The 22230-nt window shown below is 42.3% G+C and overlaps 1 protein-coding gene and 1 non-coding gene across 3 annotated transcripts in view; both read left to right on the plus strand.

Annotated features, from left to right (window-relative positions):
- The first annotated feature begins 1628 nt into the window (after nt 1-1628).
- The window catches only part of Cep85 (centrosomal protein 85), a 38652-nt gene continuing 18050 nt past the window's right edge, over nt 1629-22230 (plus strand). Inside the window, exons 1-4 of one of the 2 annotated variants that reach the window (XM_041652799.1) lie at nt 1629-1742; nt 12398-12467; nt 15618-15770; nt 20939-21633. In XM_041652799.1, coding sequence (XP_041508733.1) covers nt 12413-12467; nt 15618-15770; nt 20939-21633 — 903 coding nt within the window. In that variant the 5' untranslated portion in view covers nt 1629-1742; nt 12398-12412. Of the gene's footprint in view, nt 1743-12397; nt 12468-15617; nt 15771-19874; nt 19934-20938; nt 21634-22230 lie in introns of those variants that run through there. The other variant, XM_041652800.1, reaches the window with a different exon arrangement.
- On the plus strand, nt 15103-15224 carry LOC121448955. The gene has a single exon (XR_005974424.1). It is a non-coding gene; the product is annotated as a small nucleolar RNA SNORA32 (small nucleolar RNA).

Genomic DNA, 22230 nt, shown 5'->3' on the forward strand with positions numbered 1-22230 from the left:
ACAACTGTCTGAAAATGCAGTTCCATGAGATCTGACACCTTCACACCAGCAAACGTAATAAAGTTAAGTAAATAAATGAAAAAAAAGTTTAAAAAAAAAAGAATAGTCTTTGAAGCGAGAACCTAAAGACTGCTGAAATATGAGAACTCATTTTCATATGAAAATTATCACATGATGGAGGTACTGCTAAATTACAGAGGGAAACTGAGCAGGCATATCTATTCACACCAGTAATCTCAGCACTTGAGAAACGGGTGCAGAAGGATTAGTTCAAAATTGACCTTGGCTGTAAAGCAAACTCCAGACTAGTCTGGACTACATGAAACCCTGTCAAAAACAAAATAAGGAGAAGAAGCCAAGAACAATTGATTCAGACCCCAGCATATTAAGTGGCTCACAAATGCCTATAAGCCCAGCTCCAAGGAATCCCTTCTGGCTGAGGGTACTGGCACACACACACACACACACACACACACAAATAAGAAAACCTTAAAGTAAAAATAAAAATGTACAAGAACCCATTCAGGAGGCCAAGTCAGAAGTACCAGGAGGCTGAGGTCCAGCCTGCGCTAAATAGCAAGACCCTGTTGAAGAGCAGGAATGTATAAACACACTTTTTTTTCCTGACAGGATCTCACTGTGTAGCCCAGGCCAGCATCAAACTCCTGAGCCTCCTGCCTTAGCCTTCTGAACTGTGATTACGGACATACTCCGTCTTCCAGCTCATTAACGCACACAGCTTGTAGATTTAAATCCCAGCATTTTCACGGTTGAACTTTCTTCTCTTTTCAGGACCAGCTCTTGTCCTTGCTCCCTCCTTCCTCAGAAAACAAGCAGAAGCTATCAACTGGGAAAACTCAAATTTCTGCTCATTAGTTTATAAATTCATTTTTAGACATCCAGATTTAACGTTCATAGTAATAAAGCCCCCTGTTCCTAATTTCTAAGTTCTTCTGTCATTCCCAGGTCCAACATCCATCCATTAATTTGTTATTCTTAATATGTCTTTAACTTTTATGTGTGAATGCAGTTTGTGTGTGTGTGTGTGTGTCTTCGCGCGCGTCAGTGGAGGGCAGAAGAGAGAGTTGTGAGTAGCCAGACAAGGATGCTGGGAATCGAATTTGGGACCCTTGAAAGAGCAGCCCTCGCTCTTAGCCTCTGAGCCAGCTCTCCAGCTCCTCATCATTAACTATTAATAGGCAGTGACCCAGGCAGGTCACTGGCACCCCCTGCCCTCCTCGTTCCTGAGGGAGGGGAGTGAGGCAGGTTGTGTCCCTCATGCCTGGCCTCTCGTCCCCGCCCCTGCTGAAGCCCAGCAGCTTCCCGAAGCCGCGCTGGCACAGCGCCACCTAGAGGCAGCACCGGGTAAGGAGCGAGGAGTCCCAGCTGAGTAGCCGCTGGGTCATGCGCAGAGCGATCCGCCGGTCTCGCACCGCCTACGCAGTGATCCTCCCGCCCACCACCCAGGGCTCCGTGCAGGGGCGGGACTCCCGAGCGGCCCGAGTCTCCATTGGTCAAAGGAAGGCAGAAAGGGACAGGACAGCCACATGTTTCGACTTTCTATTGGTCAGGAGCCAGCAGAAAGGGGCGGTGCCGGGCGGCGCGCGCTCGGAGGCGTGCGTCCTGACGGGCGTGTAACGGCCGTTAGGCGGCCTGAGGAGAGGATTCGCGACTCGCGCGGACGTGGTGGCCGCCGGCAGTATCCCGGGGAGGGATCTCGTCGCCCGCTCTCGGGGCTCTCTGTAAGTTCTTCTTGGGGGCTCCCGCCGCGGCGGCCGTCCCTGTCCCTCTTTCCGTAGCCCCGGGAAAACCTTGGAAACTCGGGACCTACGGGGGGTGGGGGGGCGTGGGGAGGGTGCCCGGGAGAGCGCCCGGGAGAGCGAGGCGCATGCGCAGGTGGACCTGGCCGGAATGCCGGCCCAGGCTTTGCTCGCCCCGGCTCCGTTTCCTGGTTAACGATCCCCACACGCCCCCTGGGGTCCCCGTCGCCTCCCCAACGCGCCTCGGTGTTCCCCGCCGTTAACTCTGTTGCAGTTGCCATGCTCGTGTGCCAGACGCCCCCTGCCCTCGTAGGGCCCCGCGGCCCGCGGGGCAGACCCGGGGACAGAGTCAGACGGTCCGCGAGTGTTGTCACTCGGCTGGTGGAGGGGACACCTTTCCCAAAGGGCTGGGAACAGAAGGCGCTGGTCAGGGAGCCATTCCCTCCGGGGTGGCGTCCGAGCTGAGGAGCGGAACGTTGGGGGGGGGGGGGCGCAGAGGGCGCCTGGGAACGGCCTAGACCCGCGAAGAAGCGGGAGATGCTTCCAGAATCTTCGTACGTAGGGCAGCCTCCCACCCCCAACCCGAGTTAGTGAAGCCGAGGTCAGTGGTGTCAGAGTGGAGGAATCTGGTCCGAGGCTCGCGATGAATCGAAAATTAAGTGTGTTCAAGTTTGTCCAACAGAGTATTAAAACCTTTGACTTTTAGTCAGTCAGGAAGGCCAGACCAGGTCGGGTTTGGTTTTGTTGTTGAAATACCGAACTTTAAAGAAGCCCTCGACCCTGTTGAGGCAGGCACTCGACTACTAAGCTATGGCCTCTGCCCGCCCGCCCGCCCTCCCTCTTCTTTCTGTTATTTGGTCTTCCTGTGTAGTTCAGGCTGGCATGGAATTTCTGTTTATTCCAGGCTGGGCTTTTGTTTTGTTTTGGATTTTTGAGACAAGGTCTCACTATGTAATCCTGACTGACCTGGAACTCGCTCTGTGAGATCCTCCTGCCTTTACCTCTCAGGCTGTCTTGCCTTCGTGTTGTTTGAAATTGCAGGCTCGCACCCAGCCAATAGTTTTTCACTGCACAGAGCCGGGGAGGTAGTAGGTGATCAGTAAACTTAGGTTGATGAATACAGTGTCTGGCCAGGTTCTTTAAACTGCCAGGACTGCCCCCCCCCCCCTTTTTTTTTTGTCTGGAAAATTTTTATGAGACCTTGATTGTCTAAAAATCAAAGATTTGCTGATAAGTAATAAAGAAACTTACTTTAAGACTATTCTTTGGAGCTTGGTATGGTGGCCCATGAGGCAGGAGATTACCCCAGGCATTCAATGCTAGCCTGGTATACATACTGCGTTCCAGACCAGCCAGGGCTACATAGCAAGACCCTAACTCAAAGCCCAATTCTTTGGTCTGTGTATAATTTTTACCATTTATTAAAGACAAAAGCTATTGCATATACTAATGAGGTGCATATGCTTATAATTCAGTATTGCCAGGGATGGTGGTCCATGCCTATATTCTCAGCACTCGGAACATAGAGAGAGGCTTGAGGGCAATCCTTGAGTACATAACAGATGATAGGCCATGACCCTGTCTCAGAAACCAAAAGTTATCTTGGCTGAGTGTTTGATACTACAGGGTACAGACCATCTACAACATTTTTCAGAGTTGATGCTTTGATTTTTATCACCATCAATAATGAGAAAACTGCTTCCCATAAATACAAAGTACAAAATGGCAGAAGTGTGTTTAGGGCCATTTAATTGTGTGTGTATGTGAGTGAGAGAGAGACAACTTTCAGGAGTTGGTTCTCTCCTTATACTGTAGGATCCAAGGATTAACTTAAGTCATCAGGCTATGACAAGTCATTTTACCTGCTAAGCTAGCTCATCAGCCGGTCAGACAGCAGTTTTCCAAGTCAGATATCTGAACAACGTATCACATGCACATACTATGTAAAGCTTCATGTGCCAAGGATGACTTTTAATTTCTGGTCTTGCCTCCTCCTCCTTAGTGCTGGGATTATAGGCGTGTGTTACCTTGCTATGTGGTTTACCTGTGCCGCAGATCCAACTCAGAGCTTTGTGTGTACTAGAGAAGTTCCTAGCCTAGGTGCATCCCTAACCTTTTTGATTTTCTATTTTGTTTTGGTTTTGTTAGTTTTCTTTGTGAGATCTCATTGTGGCCCTGGTTAGCCTGAAACTTCTGTGTAGACCAGAGTGTCCTCAAATTCATAGAGATCCTTTGCCTCTACCTCACAAGTACTCAAGGTATGTGCTGCCATGCCTGCCTCCTTGTGTTTTTTGTTGCTGTTTTGTGTGTTGAGATAGAGTCTCACGTATCCCAGGTTAGCCAGATTAGGACCTCACTGTGTAGCAAAGTTTTACCTTGAACTCTTGATAATAACGTTTTTAAAAAAGACAATAGGAAAACCTTAAAACTGTTTTGTTTGTAAAACAGTAGGCTTTCATAAAAGCAGAAAACTTTGAGTGCACAGTAAAAACAGTGTAGTTGAGCTGGGTAGGGATGGCCTACACCTGTAATTCCAGTATTTGGGGGGACAGAAGCAGGTGGATCTCTTTGTCCACTTTGTATTGTATCACCTATCAACCCATAGTTAAGAAATCATGTGCTGAAGCTGGTCAGTGGTGGCAAACACCTTTAATCTCAGCACTCTGGGAAGTGGAGGCCAACAGATCTCCAGAGTTCAAAACCAGCCTGGTCCACAGAGTGAGTTCTAGGACAGGGTTACACAGAGAAACCCTGTCTTGAAAAACAAAACAGACAAAAATGTATGCTGGGCCTTGAGGATAGCTGAAGGATGAGTAAAGGGGTTCGCTGCTAGGTCTGAAGACTTGAGTACACATGCATGCATACTCGAACACACACACGCATGCATGCATACTCGAACACACAGGCAGAAGGGTGATGTAAGTAATCAATTTCCACCTTGTTCATTGAGGCAGAATCGTCAAGCCCAGAGCTTCCCAGTATAGTTTTGCTAGCCAGTTCCCCTCTGAAGCTGGGATTACAGACAGGCTCCCATTCCAGGGGCCCTCTGAAGCTGGGATTACAGACAGGCTCCCATTCCAGTTCCCCTCTGAAGCTGGGATTACAGACAGGCTCCCATTCCAGGGGCCCTCTGAAGCTGGGATTACAGACAAGCTTCCACTCCCATTTGGCATTTGCTAGAGGGTTCTGTTTGTACTCTTGTTCTCATGCTTATGTGCGAGCATTTTAACTACTCAGCCATCTTCCCAACCTCTAAATCCAAACCTTTACTTTCTTTTCTGTAAAAGGAGAATGATAATAGTAACTGTCAGTTACTATTATATTATTGATATGAGCATTCAGTGTGACACATGGTACTTATATATTATATAGATAGGAAGTGCTGTATACATGTTGAATTTGTTACATGAATGAGCATTTTTGTGGTGTGAATGCTCTGTTAGGTTGAGTGCTTTACCACCTTTCTACCTTCCTTCAGTTGTATCTCTTTAGTTGAATAATTGGTTATTTGTGTTGTTTTTTATATACTCATTTATTTTACTTTTATTTTAGAGAGTATCTTTCAGTGGGTACTAAAAATCTTTTTTAAAAATGTTTTTGATGTTTATTATATTTTATGTGGTATGTGTGTTTATTCATGTGAGTGTGGGCACACTTGTGACATGGCATGTGTGTAGAGGTCAAAAGACAGCCTCAGGTGTCAGTCCGTGTTTTTCAGATTGTTTGGGACAAGGTCTTTGTTTGCTGCACCAGGCTAATTGGCCCATGAACTATTAGGGATTCTTTTGTCTGTACTCAGTTGTAGGAGTACTGAAATTACAGATGCACTACTGTGCTTGCCTTTAAAATGGGTTCTGGGGATTTGAGCTCATGAGTGGTTGGTAAGTGCTTTACCCCTAAGCTGTCTCCTCAGTGCAAAACACTTTTCTTGTTTAGTTTGTTGTGTGGTTGCTTTTTTAGACTTGTGTATTTGGTGTGTGTGTGCATGCACATGGCACATGTTAAATTCCTACAGCGATCAGAAGAGGGTCTTGGATCTTTTGAAGCTTGGAGTTACAGGCAGTTGTGAGCTACCTGGCATGGGTATTAAGCACTGAACTTCTAACCAGTAAGCACTCTTAACTGCTAACTTGTTTCTCTAGCCCTGATTTGATGTTTTAATACAGGTGTCACTGTGTAGGCCAGGCTGAAGATCCCCTGTTTAGCTTCTAGAGTACTGGGTTTACAGTGTGCACCACATGTTGTACTATATTGTTTGGGGGAATAATGATAAGAAAAAGTCAGGTACCTATTCAATATAGTTTCCCTGTTCACGGTACATTTTCAGTCCATGATTGGTTCAATATGCAAAGAACACCAATGGTACATTCAAAGAAATTAATATATATGTATTCACTCAAAAGCTTGTCTGTGAATGTCCTTAATAGCATTATTTACAAAAAGTAAATAATTATATATCAAAAAGTACAAACAACCCTAAATTCATGAAATAGATATGACGGATAAATGTGATATAACTATAAAACTGGGCATCATGTAATAACAAATGGAATGAAGTGAGCTAGAGACCTTAGCTTCTTAAGCGCTTAGCTGCAATTATGAGGACCCGAGTTCAAATCCCCAGAACCCATGCAAAAGCTAGTGCATGGCTGTAATCAAAGTGCTAGGGAAGCATTGCCATGAGGATTTCAGGGGCTTACTGGCCAGCCAGTCTAGCTAAACCAGAGAACTAGAGTTCCTGTCTGAAAAGGAGGGAAAAAAAAAGTGGAGAGGGATAAAGACGTGCACCATCAACCTCTAACCTCCATGTACACACAAACATATACATGTGCATATACATCTCATACATATACCAAAGGGAATAAGGTGCCTAGGAGAGTAAAATGCTTACTGTGCAAGCATGAGCTTCTAAGTTCCATCACAGTACCTATAAAAAGCTAGGCTGGGAGTGTGTGTGTGTGTGGGGGGGTATCTTGCTGCTTTGCCCAGACTGGCCTTAAACTTCTATGCCTTAGCTTTCTAAATAGTTAGGACTATAGGAGTGGACTATTACCTCGGCTCTAGAGTTAATGGTTAAAATGTATAGGAAAATGTGTACAGATGTTATTTGTAAATACTATTCCATTCCACATAAGGAACATGCGCATTTGTGAATTTTGCTGTCTAAGGCATTCCTAGAGTTAGTTCCAAATGGATATAGGAGGACCATTCTAGAGGAGCACTGAGTTCCTAAATATCATGACTCAAGTCTTTGAGGTAACTCTGTTGGACTGGGAGTTCTACTTTTGTCATTTTCTTCTGAGTTGGAAAATATCTCAGAATTCGGCTACTGTTTTGTTATCCTTTTTTTTTCCCAGTTTTTAATTTTTTTTTTTTTTTTAGACTGATGTCACTATGTAATCTACACTGGTTTCCAACTGGCAGTAGTACTGCTTTTGCTTCCCCAGTGCTGGGACTACAGAAGGGTACTGGCACCTTTATTCTTCTCTTTAAAGGGTAATAAGATGGAACTGGTATTGTGTACTGGTCCTGGAGGTAGGGAGGAGAGACAGTGTTGCTAAAAGGAGCGGTAGGCCGCTTCCCACAGCCTGGCTCCCAGCTGTCTGGCTAGCTAGCTTATACCCCAAAATAACAACACACAAATTGTATTAATTTAAACACTGCCTGGCCCTTATATCTAGCCTCTTTTTGGCTAACTCTCACATCTTGCTTTAACCCATATCTAGCAATCTGTGTATCACCACCAGGTCGTAGCTTACTGTTGTAGTAGGAGCGGCGGGCTGCATCCCTGGCACCCGGCCGCCCCCACGGCTAGCTTTACCCGAAATAATTACACGGAAACTGTATTCTTTTAAACACTGCTTGGCCCATTTCTATCTAGCCTCTTCTAGGCTAATTCTCACATATTAATTTAGCCCATTTCTAATCATCTGTGTTGCACCCCAAGGTGCGCTTACCGGGAAGATTCTAGCCTACGTCCATCCTGGGTCAGAGCTGAATCGCGTCTGCCGGGAAGCAGAGCATGGCGTCTCTCTGAGGCGTCTGCCCCCGAGAGGAGAGCTGTCGAGTCTCTGAGCTCACTTCCTCTTCCTCCCAGCATTCTGTTCTGTTTACTCCACCCACCTATGTTCTAAGCTATGAGGCCAAGCAGTTTATTACTTAACCAATGAAATCAACAGATTGATATATGACACTCCCACATCAGTTTACCACGAAGATTCTAACTTACGTCCATCTCAGCCTGGAGAATCATGGTGTCTGCCACATTGCCTTCTTCCCAGCATTCTGTTAGGTCTACTCCGCCTATCTAAGCTGCTGTCCTATCAAAAGGCCAAGGCAGTTTCTTTATTTAACCAATGAAATCAACACAAAACAGAAGAGCCTCCTACATCAAGAAAGAGAACCAAAAGTTCAAAGGTAGAAGGCAAAAGAAGAGGCTCAATGAAAGGGTAGTTTTGGTGTTGACAGGAAACATAACTAGTCGCCAGTGCATGGTTATCCTTCTGTGTCATTAACTCACTAGCCAGCAGTTGAATGGCTAGCCATAAATTGTTGATAACTAGCCATAAATTGAAGCATTTTGCTCTTGTTGTTTTCTTTGAGTTTTTGTTTTTTTACATGATTTGTTCATTTTTATGTGCATCAGTGTTTTGTCTGCATGTATGCATATATGAGGGTGTTAAATTTTCTGGGACTGGAATTAACGGTTGTGAGCTGCCATCTGGGTGCTAGGGATTGAAACTGGGTCCTCTAGAAGAGCAACCAGTGCTCTTAGCTCTGATCTATCTCTCTCTCTCTCTCTCTCTCTCTCCAGCCCATTGGTTTTTATTTTTATTTTATGTGTATGATGGGTGTTTTGCCTGCATGTATGTCTACACCATGTGCTTCAGTGCCCAAAGAGCCTAGAAGAGGGTGTTAATCCCCTGGAATGGAGTTAAAGCTCGTTATTTTGAGGCACTGTGTGGGTGCTGGGATCCAACCCAGGTCCCCTGGAAGAGCAGCCAGTGCTCTTACCCACTGAGCCATCCAGCCTTACTGTGTAGCTCAGGCTAACCTGGAACTTAAAGTCTTTCTGTTTCTGCTTCCTGGGTGTTAGGTTGATGCTTTTATGAAGTGTGGTTTTGGAGTTTGTTTCGTTTATGTTATTGTACACAGTGAGTTGATGACCATTTGGGTTGTTGTTGCTAAGATAAACTGTAGAGGTCAGTAAAGTACATTATACCATATAATCACACACCCCCTCTTTTTTTCCTTTCAAAATTGAATGTCACCTCTAAGAATTGTATCTTGTGAATTTTCCCAAATTATTTTGGGCACTGTTAAATTCAGAGTTTCTGAATTCCTTTTGCCCCCCCCCCCCCATTTTTGTTTGATTTCCTAACAACATGTTAAACAAAAGCATTAAAAAAAACAGATAATTGTGTTTAGGGCTGGTATGTTTGTAATCTTGAGTCTAAACAGTGCATTTCATGAAACCATCTTACAAAATTTCATTTACAGAAGAAAATTCTTAATATAGAGAAACCCTGTCTTGAAAAAAAAAGAAAAAATGCTTTAGAAAACTAACTATATTCGTTAACTTTTTAAAATGAAATCCTATATGCTGTTTAATCATAACTCGTTATAAATTACATACTTAGAGCATTGGAACTTAGCCACAGCACCATAGTACAGCAGTTGTAAAGACACCTTAATGTACCCTCTTGAGAAGCCCATACCCATAGCCTGCATGTATATAGTGTCTTTCCTATGTGTATCTGTCTAAATACTTAATAAGGTCACCAACTTAGCTTCACTTTGACAGGTCTTGAAAGTCTTTCCTGCAGCCTAGCCAAAGGTCTGGCTTTACCTGAGTGAAAAGCCTACTTAACCTTGACAGTTGGATTCATCCTCTTTCCTTCCCTCTCTCCTTTTCTTTATTTCATTTGCTTTTCTGAGGTAGGGTCTCATGTACCCAGAATAGTCTCTTTTTGTTTCCCTCAGACAGGATTTCTCCGTTTAGCCCTGGCTGTCCTGGAACTCCAGACTAGCCTCAAATTTACAGGGATTTACCTGCTAATGCCTCCTGAGTGCTGGGATTAAAGGCATGTGCCACCACCCTCCGCCTAAAAATATATTTTTTTAATTTTAATTATATGTATATGTGTGTAGATATGTATGTAGGTGTGTGCATGTGAGATGTGAGTGTAGGTGCCCATATGGAGTCCAGAAGAGGGTATTAGATCCCCTAAAGCTGGAGTTAGAGGGTTTATTACCTGCTTGACATGGGTGCTTAGAATTGAACCCAGGTCCTCTACGGTAAGTAGTAGTACACTGTCTTAACTGTTGTGATAGGAGCAGCGGGCTGCGTCCAGCCACCCGGCTAGAGCAGTGGGCTATGTTCCTGGCACCCGGCCGCCCGCATGGCTAGCTTATGCCCCGAAATAATTACATGGAAACTGTATTCTTTTTAACATTGCTTGGCCCATTTGTTATAACCTCTTATTGGTTAGCTCTTACATATTGATCTAACCTATTTTTAATAATGAACCATCTTTCCAGCCCCTTTTGTTTGTTTTCTGAAATGTGATCTTACTATATATTTCCCAAGTTGATCTTGAACTTCTTGTAGTATCAAGCAGTTTTCCTGTCACAGCCTCTTGAGTAACTGGGACTACATGTTTGTGCTACATGTAGTGTCCGCTATGCCTCCATGATTTGCTTTTGTTTTGTTTTGGTTTTTTTAATTTATTTATTTTTGTATTTTGAGACACGCTCTCTGTGTGTGTATCCCTGACTACCCTGGAACTCCCTAAATAAACCAGGCTGGCTTCAAACTCACAGATCTACCTGCTTTGGCTTCTTCTGAATGTTGGAATTGAAGACCTTTGCTGCTAACCAAGCTCATGGTTTGCTTTTTAAAATAACTCTTTTAAAAATGAGGTTTTATCATTATCTTATATATCTGGATGCTTTTTTGTGTGTGTGTACCACATGTGTGCCTAGTGCCATCAGAAACCAGAAGAGGGTGTTGGATTCTTAAAGTTAAAGGTAATTGTGAGCCACCAAGGGAATGTGGGAATCAAGCCTGTATCCTCTGGAAGAACAGCCTGTATTCTTTTTTTTTTTTTTTTTTTTTTTTTTTTTTGGTTTTTCGAGACAGGGTTTCTCTGTGGTTTTGGAGCCTGTCCTGGAAATTCTTAACGGCCAAGCAGTCTCCCCAGCCCTAAAATAGTCTTCAAAGTAAAATATGGGAGAATACCTGACTATATTGTATGCTATTGTAATGTATGTATTTTTTTTCTCTTGCTTGTTTTGTATACTAATAAAATAGCCTTAGAATCTTCAAAGTGGTATTTATCTTTCCATATGCTAATAAATTGACTTGTTGGCTGACAGCCCCTGGGTAGTTTTTTTTTATTCCTTTAGGTGTTAACCAGGGTTATTCTGTCTCTCTGTCTGGAAGAATTGTACTCCTTTTGATATGGCAGTAGAACTTAATGGGCAGGAGTCCTGGTGGACAAATCTTTTACAATAGCCCTAAAGTTCTCTTTATCTTAGGCTTACAGCTTTATTTTTCTTTATTTCTAGAAAATCTGGCTAGTATACTACTTTATCTTCTAGTCATATGTGTAGCAGGATTTCTTTATCTAAATTCTACTTTTGTGCAACTTTACTTTTCCAGACCAAGTTTATTGGTGAATCCTTTATAACACTAGTTTATCATTTCTAGCTGCTCCATCAGTAGCAGAGGTGAGGGGTGTGGTGTGCTCTTTGAAGCTCTACTCCCCTTATTTGCCATTGCCCTGTGCTCTCTTTATCTGTGTCCTCTGCAATATCTTTTTTCATGTTTTTGTTTTGTTTGAGATAGAGTCTCGTTCTGTAACACAGGCTGGCCTCAGAATTGCGGTATTCCTTCTGCTTTAGCATCCTGAATGTAGGATTATAGGCATGTAGTACCACACCTGGCTGTAATGCCTTTTTTTTTTTTTTTTCGAGACAGGGTTTCTCCGTAGCTTTTGGTTCCTGTCCTGGCACTAGCTCTTTCTAGACCAGGCTGGCCTCGAACTCACAGAGATCCGCCTGCCTCTGCCTCCTGAGTGCTGGAATTAGGTGTGTGCCTCCACCACCTGGCTATTTATTTATTTTTCAAAACAGGGTACATGGTTCTGGTTGACCTGGAATTCATTATGTAAGCCAGCTGTCCTTGAATTTGTGGTAATTCTCCTGCCCCTGCCTCTTGAGTGCTGGAATTATAAACATGTACCATCATGCGTTATCTAAACTAGTAAATGTAAAGATTCCTTGAGTTCTGTAAAACATTCTAGGAAATAACTCTAGGAAGGAATCAGGGACCCTTGATTTATAGCTAGTTGATAAGAAGCATGGGTGAAACAAGCTGGGAGGAGTTAGGGTGGCATTGGAAGCAGGGCAGTTGGACACACACACACCCCCAACGCACATACATACTCACACACATACACAGTCTGATGTCAGAAGCACATTATTAAGAGTTAAAAGGAAACTGAATTTGTTATTCTTATATCAAGATTATGGGGTTTTTTTGTTTTGTTTTAGTTCCAGCCAATGGGAATTGAGTTACAGATAATTTTTAAAGATACTAGGAAGTTCTGACTGGTTACTTTTTAATTCTGCAGTTGTCTCAGGTACTGATGGCCATGCAAGAAAAATATCCAAATGACAGGTCTTCTCATGCTACTTCACCAGGTCAGTACTCTTCTGTATTCAGTTTTGTCTTCTGCTATATCGAGAGAGAGAGAGAGAGAGAGAGAGAGAGAGAGAGAGAGAGAGAGAGAGAGAGTGTGTGTGTGTGTGTGTGTGTGTTTTGGGTTCTTTTGTGCATGTGGAGTCGAGAGGTTATCTTCCGTGTCTGTGAGACAGAGTTCTGTGTGCAGTAGAGGGAAACAAACAGCATTGATAACTGTGTTTCACTCAACCTATTAGTCCACAAAGATTGGAATTCTTGTATACCAGCTGTGGGGATGTATCTCTAGATCATGGTGGTGCATCCCACACACAGCTCTAGGGAGACAGGCAGATCGCAGGTTCAAGACTATCCTGGGCTGTCTGTGCATCCAGAATCTACTTCAAGAGAGAAATAATATATTTGTTTTGTTTTTTGGTGTTGTTAAGCTTTGAACCCTGAACTTTGTAGAAGTAAAACAAGAACTCTGCCATTGAGCTACATCTCCCTCGAAAGAAAGAAAGGAATTAACGAATGATAAAACAAGTCAGTAACACACATACTTGAGGACAGGCAGGAGGATCAAGAGTTCAAAGGCATAGGTGATATTGTCTCAAAAACAAAAATAATTTGGATTTAAGTCTTTCTAGGATTTGCTTTGTGTTTTGTTTGATTCTTACTGATTTTGTAGACAAGAGCTTACTGTGTAGTCCAGGCTGGCCTCAAACTTGGGAACATTTTGTTTTAGCTAAAATACTGGCTTTGTTAGTGTATTAATAAATTTTGTAAAGATTTTTTTAAATTTTTTTTTAAAAATTAAATGTATGTGTGGGTATGTGCACGTGAGTATAGGTGTTAGGCCAGGCCAGAAGCAGGTGATAAATTCCCTCTAGAGCTGAAGTCACAGGTAGCTGTGAGCCACCCAAAGTAGGTGCTGGGTAGTGAACTTGGATACTCAATGAGAGCAGTTTGCTTTAACTACTGAGCCATTTCTATGACTGTTAATTTTAAAAAAAATCATAATCTGACCTACCTGTTGGTATATGCAACAAGCTTTGAAGTCAAATTCTACTAGTCTTGCTTTTTCTTACATGCTCAGAAAGTAAAGTGTTTTAATTTTTTACATTAAGAGAATTTTTTTGACTATTTTGTGTGTATGCCTGTTCTGCCTGCATGTATGTCTATGCACAAGTACATGCCTGATGCCCAGAAGAGGGCCTTAGATCCCATGGAACTGGAGATATGGATGGTTGTGAAACATGTGGGTGCTGGGTATCAAATCTGGGTCCCCTGGGAGAGTAACCAACCAGTGCTCTTAATTGGTGAACCATCTCTCCGGCCTGTTAGGTGTTTTCTCTGTATTACTACCCTCAAGATAACACCTTTTCTTTCTTTCTTTTCCTTTTTTTTTTTTTTTTGGATACAGGGTCTCTCTATGTAACCCTGGCTAACCTTGAACCCAAAGAGACCTGTCTCTGCTAGAATTAAAGGCACGTACCACCTGGCTGGCCCACTTTAAACTTTTTAGATTGACTTCAATCTAAATGTATCTGGATTGACCTGTTAAGGGTAACCCTGGTTCTGACTAACAATAGTTGTTTTTTTTTTAATATTTATTTATTTATTTATTATGTATACAATATTCTGTCTGTGTGTATGTCTGCAGGCCAGAAGAGGGCACCAGACCTCATTACAGATGGTTGTGAGCCACCATGTGGTTGCTGGGAATTGAACTCAGGACCTTTGGAAGAGCAGGCAATGCTCTTAACCACTGAGCCATCTCTCCAGCCCCTAACAATCGTTTTCAACGAGGAACTAAAGTATTGTGTGACCTTGGCACATGTAGGATAATTCACGCTATCGTGATTGAATGAGGGTTGCTGCTGGTATTTAGTTTGTAGAGGCCAGTGATATTAAACCATTCTGTGGTGTCTAGACCACATAAGTTATACATTGAAGAATATTTGTGCTCAGAATGCTAACAGCCCCCAATCTGAAAGCATGTAAAGGAATGTGTGTAGATATTGGACCTGGACATGTACATAAAAGCTCTCTTGTCTGTAAATTAAAGTATTAAAGTATAAAGATATATATATTGTATGTGTGTGTGAGGGTGTGAGGTAGAACCCTATTGCAGTGACTGGTCTGGAAATGGCTATGTAAATGTGGCTGTCATTGAACTTGGAGTGACCTTTCTTCCTCCCAAGTACAGTATTATAGATGTGTGCCACCATGCCAGGCTTCTTGTTAGGTACCCATCTTTCAGCATTCTCATGTCTCATGTATTTCCATTAAACATCAACTAACTCAGCCTGATGGTGGTAGCATATCTTTAATCCCAGCACTCGGGAAGCAGAGGCAGGCAGATCTCTGAGTTTGAGGCAGATCTCTGGTCTATAGAACAAGTTCCAGGACAGCTAAGGCTACACAGAGAGACCCTGTCTTGAAAACAAAACAGAATGGGGCTGTAGAGATGGCTCAGATGTTAAGAGCACTGGCTACTCTTTCAGAGGACCTGGGTTCAATTGCCAGTATCCACATGGCTGCTCACAACTATAGATCTAGTTCAAGGGGTTCTGACATCCTCACACAGACATACATGCAGGAAAACACCACATAAAATAAAAATAAATAAAACAAAACAAAAAAGTTTTGAAATGGTTGTTACCAGGCTTTTAGAATGCAATTTCTCATTTGCTGTGGCAATAAACCATAAAAACCCATCCATCTAGGGTTTTCCATGTACTGCTATGTGAGTAGGCAACCTTTTGGGAGCATTTTTATTGCTGTTGAGGTTTTAAGAATCACATTGCAAATTATCACTATAGTGCATACTTAGAGCAACAATCTATTGTATATCCTTCTATGTTGCTAGTGATAAGGTGTTGTAATGTAGGTAGGTCAAACTGAGGTAGAATGTAGCTCCAGGTACTTAGTTGATTACTTCCATGTTCTTGTCATATAGGATGAATAACATAACTGGATTAATTCCCAATTATTTGAAAAAGGGTTATCTTGAGAAATTGAAACTTCAGCAACATGGATGGACAATGAAGGAATTACATGTAAAATCCCCTAAATAAAAATTTACTGACTTTAACCCCCCCAAAAAAGTACTTAATTAAGTTTCATCAGCTGGTTTACACCAAAGTGAATAATGTCTCTTATTACAGGTTCCAATGTGATTCAAAAAAGCAGTTCTCTGGGAACTGAATGGCAGACACCAGTTATCTCAGAGGCCTTTCGTAGCCGCTTCAGCCGTTGTTCAAGCATAGCTGACAGTGGGGACACAGCCATTGGAACATCATGCTCAGACATTGCAGAAGGTAAGGTTGGATTTGTGATTGGATTGTCAACATACGCTGCCATTTCAGTTTGAATTCCACATATATTGTCATCTACAGAATGGTCATAGGGTCAAGCTATCCATTTATGGAATCTGAATAATAATGAGTAATTATTTCTTATTTTTTAATATCACTAAATTTAGATGTCTTACCATGGCATGAATACGCAGACCTCTTTTTTGTTTGTTTTTTGTTTCTGTGGTACTGGAAATTGAATCTTGGGCCCTTACAAGTGCTGGGTAAGAGTTCTGCCAGTCAGGCCTAGCCCTTGTCTATTGTTTTTTATTCATGGTCTCTTTTTTCTTTAATTTAGGCCCGTTTGTGTGCTGTTCCCATTCTTTAGCTGCTTCTACTAGCTATACCAGTTTTACTACTGTGCATGTTCCAGTAGTCCTACGAGACTGTCTCCATCCCTCTCCTTAATTGATCCCTCCCATATAACATTTTTGTATCTTTAATATCTCTGCCACTTGTTTTTGCACTGAAATAACAATTACCAATCAGTACTTTACAAGGCATATAGGTGGGGCCTAGAGGGCAGAAGGTCTAAAGATAATAATTATTATTTATCGGGCACAGACTTTTGATCCCAGCACTCAGAAGGTAGAAGCAGGCAGGTCTGTGAGTTCAAAACCAGCTTGATTTGATTTACAGAGTTCAGGACAACCAAAGCTACATAGTGAGACCACGTCTCCTAAAAAAAACAAAGCAAATAAACAAAAAATTAGTATTTATGGGGCTGGACTGATGACTCACCAATTAAAAGCACTACTTCTTCTAAAGGACCCAAGTCTATTTTCTAGCACCCACATCAGGTTACTCACAACAATCTGTAACTTTAGTTACAGGGAATCGTGTGGTACACATGCACATATGCAGACAGAACACTCATATGAATAAAGTAAAACTTTTTTTAAAAATTTGTGTGTATTAATTTTTTGGTTTTGGGAACAATGTCTTGTGTAGACCAGACTGTCTTTGAACTTGCTGTTGTCAGGAATAACCTGATCTACTTGCACCCACCTCCTAAGTGCTTGTATTACAGGTGTGTGCCACTGTGGCCAGCTTTTTATTAATATGCATTAATAAAAATATAATAAAGTAGGAATGGTAGCACACTAATTCAAGACCAGCTTGGGCTACATAGCAAGATCCTGTTTCAAAAATAAAAAAGTACTGTGTGCACATGTATGAACAAATGATCTGGCAATTCCTACAAAGATGAAATATAAAGATTTTTCTTTTTCCTTCTTTGAGACAAGTCTCATGTATTCCATCTTAGCTTCAAACTCCCTATATAGCTAAGAATGAACTTGAACTTCTGATTCTACTCCAGACTTGTGCCACCATGCCTGATTTTTATGGTACTAGGGATCAAACCCACATGTTTCATGCATGTTAGACAAGTGTTCTACCAACTGAGATATATCCTCCTGAAGATAACTTTTAAGCTAATGATTATACTCTTAGGGTTATAGCCAAGAGAAATGAAAACATATGTACATGAATGTTCATAGCAGCCTTATTCATAATAAACAAAAAGTTGAAACACATTCACAGCAGATGAATGGTTATATATCCATATAAGACCTTAGAATAAAATAAATGAAATACTCAGGTGGTTTGAATTATATGAACCTTAAAAGCATTAAACAAAGTTAATAAAAAAACAGAAAAGATTCATATTACAATGATTTTTAACATTTCTTTTCTCTCTCTCTCTCTCTCTCTCTCTCTCTCTCTTGTGTGTCTGTGTGAATTATACCTGTGATCACATGCCATGGTACAGTACAGTGTGGTGGTCAAAAGTCTGTTTGTGACAGTCAGTTCTCTCTACCATATGAGTCCCAGGGAACTTAAGTTGTCAGGATTGGCGGTAAAAGCATGAGGGAAAGTGCCTTTAACTGCTGAGTCATCTCACTGGCTCTGGTTGGTCAGTTTATTTGTTGGGACAGTCTCATGTATTTCGGGCTTGCCACGTAACTGAGAATGACATGAAACATCTGCCTCTGTCTCCTAAATGCTGGAACTACCTCACTTTCTGAAAATTGGCATATACTATACACCCAGTTTAAGCAGTGTTAGAGCCTGAACCCAGGACTCTGCATGCTAGACAAGCATAGGTGGTCTTCCAGCTAGACTAGAGCACACTGGCTCAGACTGGTTGACCAGCAGGTTTCAAGGGCCCTCCTGTCTTGGTCTCCCCGGCGCTGGCATGAAAGGCTTTTGTTTTCTTGCTCCGCTTTTACGTGGGTGCTTGTAAGAGGAGACTGTTCCTTCATTTCCTGGCCACCTGGACGCAAATAATCACACAGAAGCTATATTAATTACAACACTGTTTGGCCACTAGCTTATGCATATTTCTAGAAAATTCTTTCATCTTAAATTAACCCATTTCTCTTAATTTGTGAGTCACCATGAGGCTGTGACCTACCTGTAAGGTTCTGACTGGCAGCTGGCATCTTTCTCCTTCAGCAGCTACATGGCGTCTCCCCAACTCCGCCTGCTCTCTCTCTACATCTCTGCTTGGATTTTCTGCCTGGCTTTACTGTTAGGCCATTGGCCGAAGGCAGCTTCTTTATTAACCAATAGTAATAAAACATTCATTGCTTACAGAGGGGAATCCCACATCAGGTGCTGGTTAGTTGAACTCAAGTCTCCATAATCTCCACTGCGAGTACTTTACCAACTGAGCGATCTCCCCCAGCCTGCTTTTCTGCCCTTTTTGTTTATATACTGTGACTGTGTGTATTGCCAGAAATCAACCTGAGGACTTTTGAACATGTTAGGCAATTGCTCTATACCCAGTCCTATGCCATGAGGTTTTGATTTCTTTAAATTTTTTGAGACAATGTCTCATATAGTAGCCCAGGCTAACTTTGAAATCACAATGTAGCCAAAGATAGGAAAACAACTGATAGATTACAGGCACTCACTACTTGATTTTTTAGTTAGGCTTTTTAGATTTCAAATCTGTACAAATATCATAAAGTCACATTTATATCCCTGTTCCACTCCAGTATTTACACCAGTTTTGGTCCCACTGGCTTCAGAACAGAATTATTCAACCTGTAGTTGCTGGGCTGAAACAAACTAGCATTCTTGGATAACCAGTGTGGAATGTGGCCAGAACTGATTGATTTTAGCAGTAACTATTTCCATTCCATGAAAGGAGGGTTGCTGGGAAGAATGGACTGTTTTTTGAGGGGACTGGATGTGACTAAGAGATTTAGAATTATACCTTTGAAATATCAAATGCTTCATAGTTTGAGGAACTGTGGTTGTCTATACTTAAAATCCCATAGACTAAATCTGGAATACCTTTGAAAATCACAGAATATAGTGCAAGTTTGAAAATGAGTGTTGTTATTACTCTCTTTCAGAATGCTCTAAAAGACAAAGCAGACTTGGGGCGGATTGCTATTTTAAAGCATAGGTGTGAGTTGGTTGTCTTGGCAGCCCTTCCAGTCTATCTTCCTCCATTACCATGCTGTGGGAACAGGCTGGGGGCCTCTTAGGAGAGCATTAGGATGGTGCTCTCATCCTCAAGCTGATACCTAGGATATCAGATAGAGTCTACTGGTCTTAGACTCTATCCTTTAACCTTTAACTCATTTTGTATTTAAGTCCTAAACTTCAAAATCTGTCCATTAACTCAGAAATTTCCTCTCCTCCCCCCGCCCCCCGAGACAGGGTTTCTCTGTAGTTTTGGAACCTGTCCTAGAACTAGCTCTTGTAGACCAGGCTGGCCTTGAACATACAGAGATCCGCCCGTCTCTGCCTCCCAAGTGCTGGGATTAAAGGCGTGCGCCACCATCACTGAGACTAATGCATATTACCAGAGATTATTCAGGGTTTAGGAGGAATTCTGTGTGCTTGTTTGGTTTTGAACAGAGTGACTCCATAGCCCAGCCTGCCTGCATCTTTATATGTACTCAAACTGGTCTTGAATTTGTAGTCAGCCTCCCAGGTGTGCCAGGATTATAGGTATGTATAGGTATAAACTCATTTTAGACTTAGTTTTTTGGGTTTTGGGGTTTTTGTTTTGTTTTGTTTTAGAATAATCTTTTTTTATACCTCTAGGATAACCTGAATATAGGAAGTTGGATACTTCACATATATTACAAGGGTAACTTGGATTGGTATGTGTTTGGTTTTTGTTACTTGTTTGGTTTTGGAGATGTTTTGTTTTGAGACTGGATCTCCTCATTATAAACTCAGGCTGGCTGTCAGCTAGCTTTGTAGCCCAGGTGGGCCTCAAATCAAAATTTAGTCTGAAAAACAGTGTAAAATCACATTATATAATACAGACAAGTGGGCAAGTGGAGAACAAAATACAAAATAGAAGATTTCTGTATTTACTCATTTGAGCATGCTCAGTGTGCTAGGGTGAAACCTGAGAGTTACTAAGAATAACCTTGAATGTCCGGGCAGTCGACTCTGGGGTGTGGGAGGGAACACTCCTAACTCAGATGCTGTGCTCCTGCCCTGGACCCCAGCAGCACCGTCTGTCTCTTCTGTCTTCAGGTGGCTTGGACTCATTGCTTGCTTTCACTGAGGAGCCTTTGGAGGTCAGAGGGCTTGGTGCTCCCTGGAAGGAATTTTATTTTCATTAGATTAGATTATAAGTTAGATTTGTTCAGCTTCCAGAAGAGTAGGGCCTAATGCATTTCCTTTATAGTAAGTGAATTTCTTTTCAAGTTAGTTTTCAGCTTTGCTTGATGCCCACCAAGAGTTTATTGAAATACAGTGGACGTAAGTTAGAAATGAAGCCATTGTTGTCTTTTGCTGGCATATCTTATAAATAATAGCATTTGAGATACTGGAACACAACATTTCTCAAGTTGTTGTGTCTCCTTGCTTGATTTTCTTTTTTTTTTTTAGGGGACAAGGATGGTACTCTAGCCACAGCTGGCCCAGAACTGGCAGTGTAGCCCTTACTGACCTCAAACTCAGGACAGTTCTTATGCTTCTACCTCCCAAGTGCTAGAATTACAGGCATGAACCTCCACTTCTAAGTCCTACCTGCTTCTTCTGATAGGACTCTCTTCCTTGGTCTGAAGACAAGTAGAGAACATCTGGCATAGCAGTCAAACAAGAAAGCTTGGTTTTTAATTTTGACTCATGGGAGACTCTTATCTCTACAGATTTCTGCAGCTCAAGTGGCAGCCCTTCTTTCCAGCCAATCAAAAGCCACATAACCATTCCAACAGCCCATGTGATGCCTTCTACTTTGGGGGCTTCTCCTGCCAAACCAAATTCTACACCTTCTGGGCCTTCTTCCTCTAAACTCCCCTTGTCAAGCTTGACTGAAGGTGTGGGGATGACAAGAAATGGAGACTTCGGTGCAGTGAAACGTTCTCCAGGCCTGTCAAGAGATTTCATGTATCTCCCTAGTGCTGCTGGAGAAAATGGGATTCAGCAGTCCTGGTTTCCAGCAGTCGGCCATGAAAGAGAGGGAGAGTTGAGGAAGTTTGATATTCCTAGCATGGAGTCTACTCTAAACCAGCCAGCCATGGTAGAGACATTATATTCAGATCCACATTTCCGAGGTCACTTCCCCAACCCAAGATCTGATGCAAATAAGGATGTATACAAAGTATTGCCAGAATCTAAGAAGGCACCAGGCAGTGGTGCAGTATTTGAACGGAATGGACCACATGCTAGCAACAGTGGAGTGCTCCCTTTGGGACTCCAGCCTGCTCCTGGCCTTTCCAAGTCACTATCCTCTCAGGTGTGGCAACCAAGTCCTGACCCTTGGCATCCTGGAGAACAGTCATGTGAACTCAGTACTTGTCGACAGCAGTTGGAATTGATTCGTTTACAGATGGAACAAATGCAGGTAGAGAACCATTTCTTGCATTTTGCATGTTGTTTTCCTCCTTAAACCTCATAACCTTTGTCTTATAAGTTTTAGGGTTTGTTTTGTTTTATTTTGTGTGTTTGTTTTGGTTTTTTGAGACAGGGTTTCTCTGTATAACCCTGGCTGTATTATTAATTGCTATGTGAGTATTTGAGCGTGGGTTTGTGCATTGAATGCAGTCACAGAGAAGGCAGAAGAGGGCGTGGATCCCATGGAACTGGGGTTAACGGCAGTTGTGAGTCACCTGACATGGATGCTAGGAACCGAACTCAGGTTTTCTTTATTTTTACATGCTCTCTCTTAATTGCAGAGCCATATCTTCAGCCTACTTTGTACTTATAAGTTTTAACTCTAAAGAAAACATTTGTGAGAAAAGATGATGTTTGTAGACAGAAAATGAAAATGTGAGTTTTTGACCATTAAGTCTGTTGGTGGTCTGATAAATGACCAGACCAGATAAGTACTCCAAAGTAGAGAATTATGAAGGAAAGCTCAAAGCTTGCTGTATAGACCAGGTGGGTCTTGAACTCACAGAGATCCACCTACCTCTGCCTACCCAGGTGATGGAATTAAAGG

The sequence above is a fragment of the Microtus oregoni genome, unplaced genomic scaffold (assembly GCF_018167655.1).
Source record: "Microtus oregoni isolate MIOR12 unplaced genomic scaffold, Mior012 000005F_ref0000423, whole genome shotgun sequence".
In the NCBI taxonomy this organism is placed as follows: domain Eukaryota; kingdom Metazoa; phylum Chordata; class Mammalia; order Rodentia; family Cricetidae; genus Microtus; species Microtus oregoni.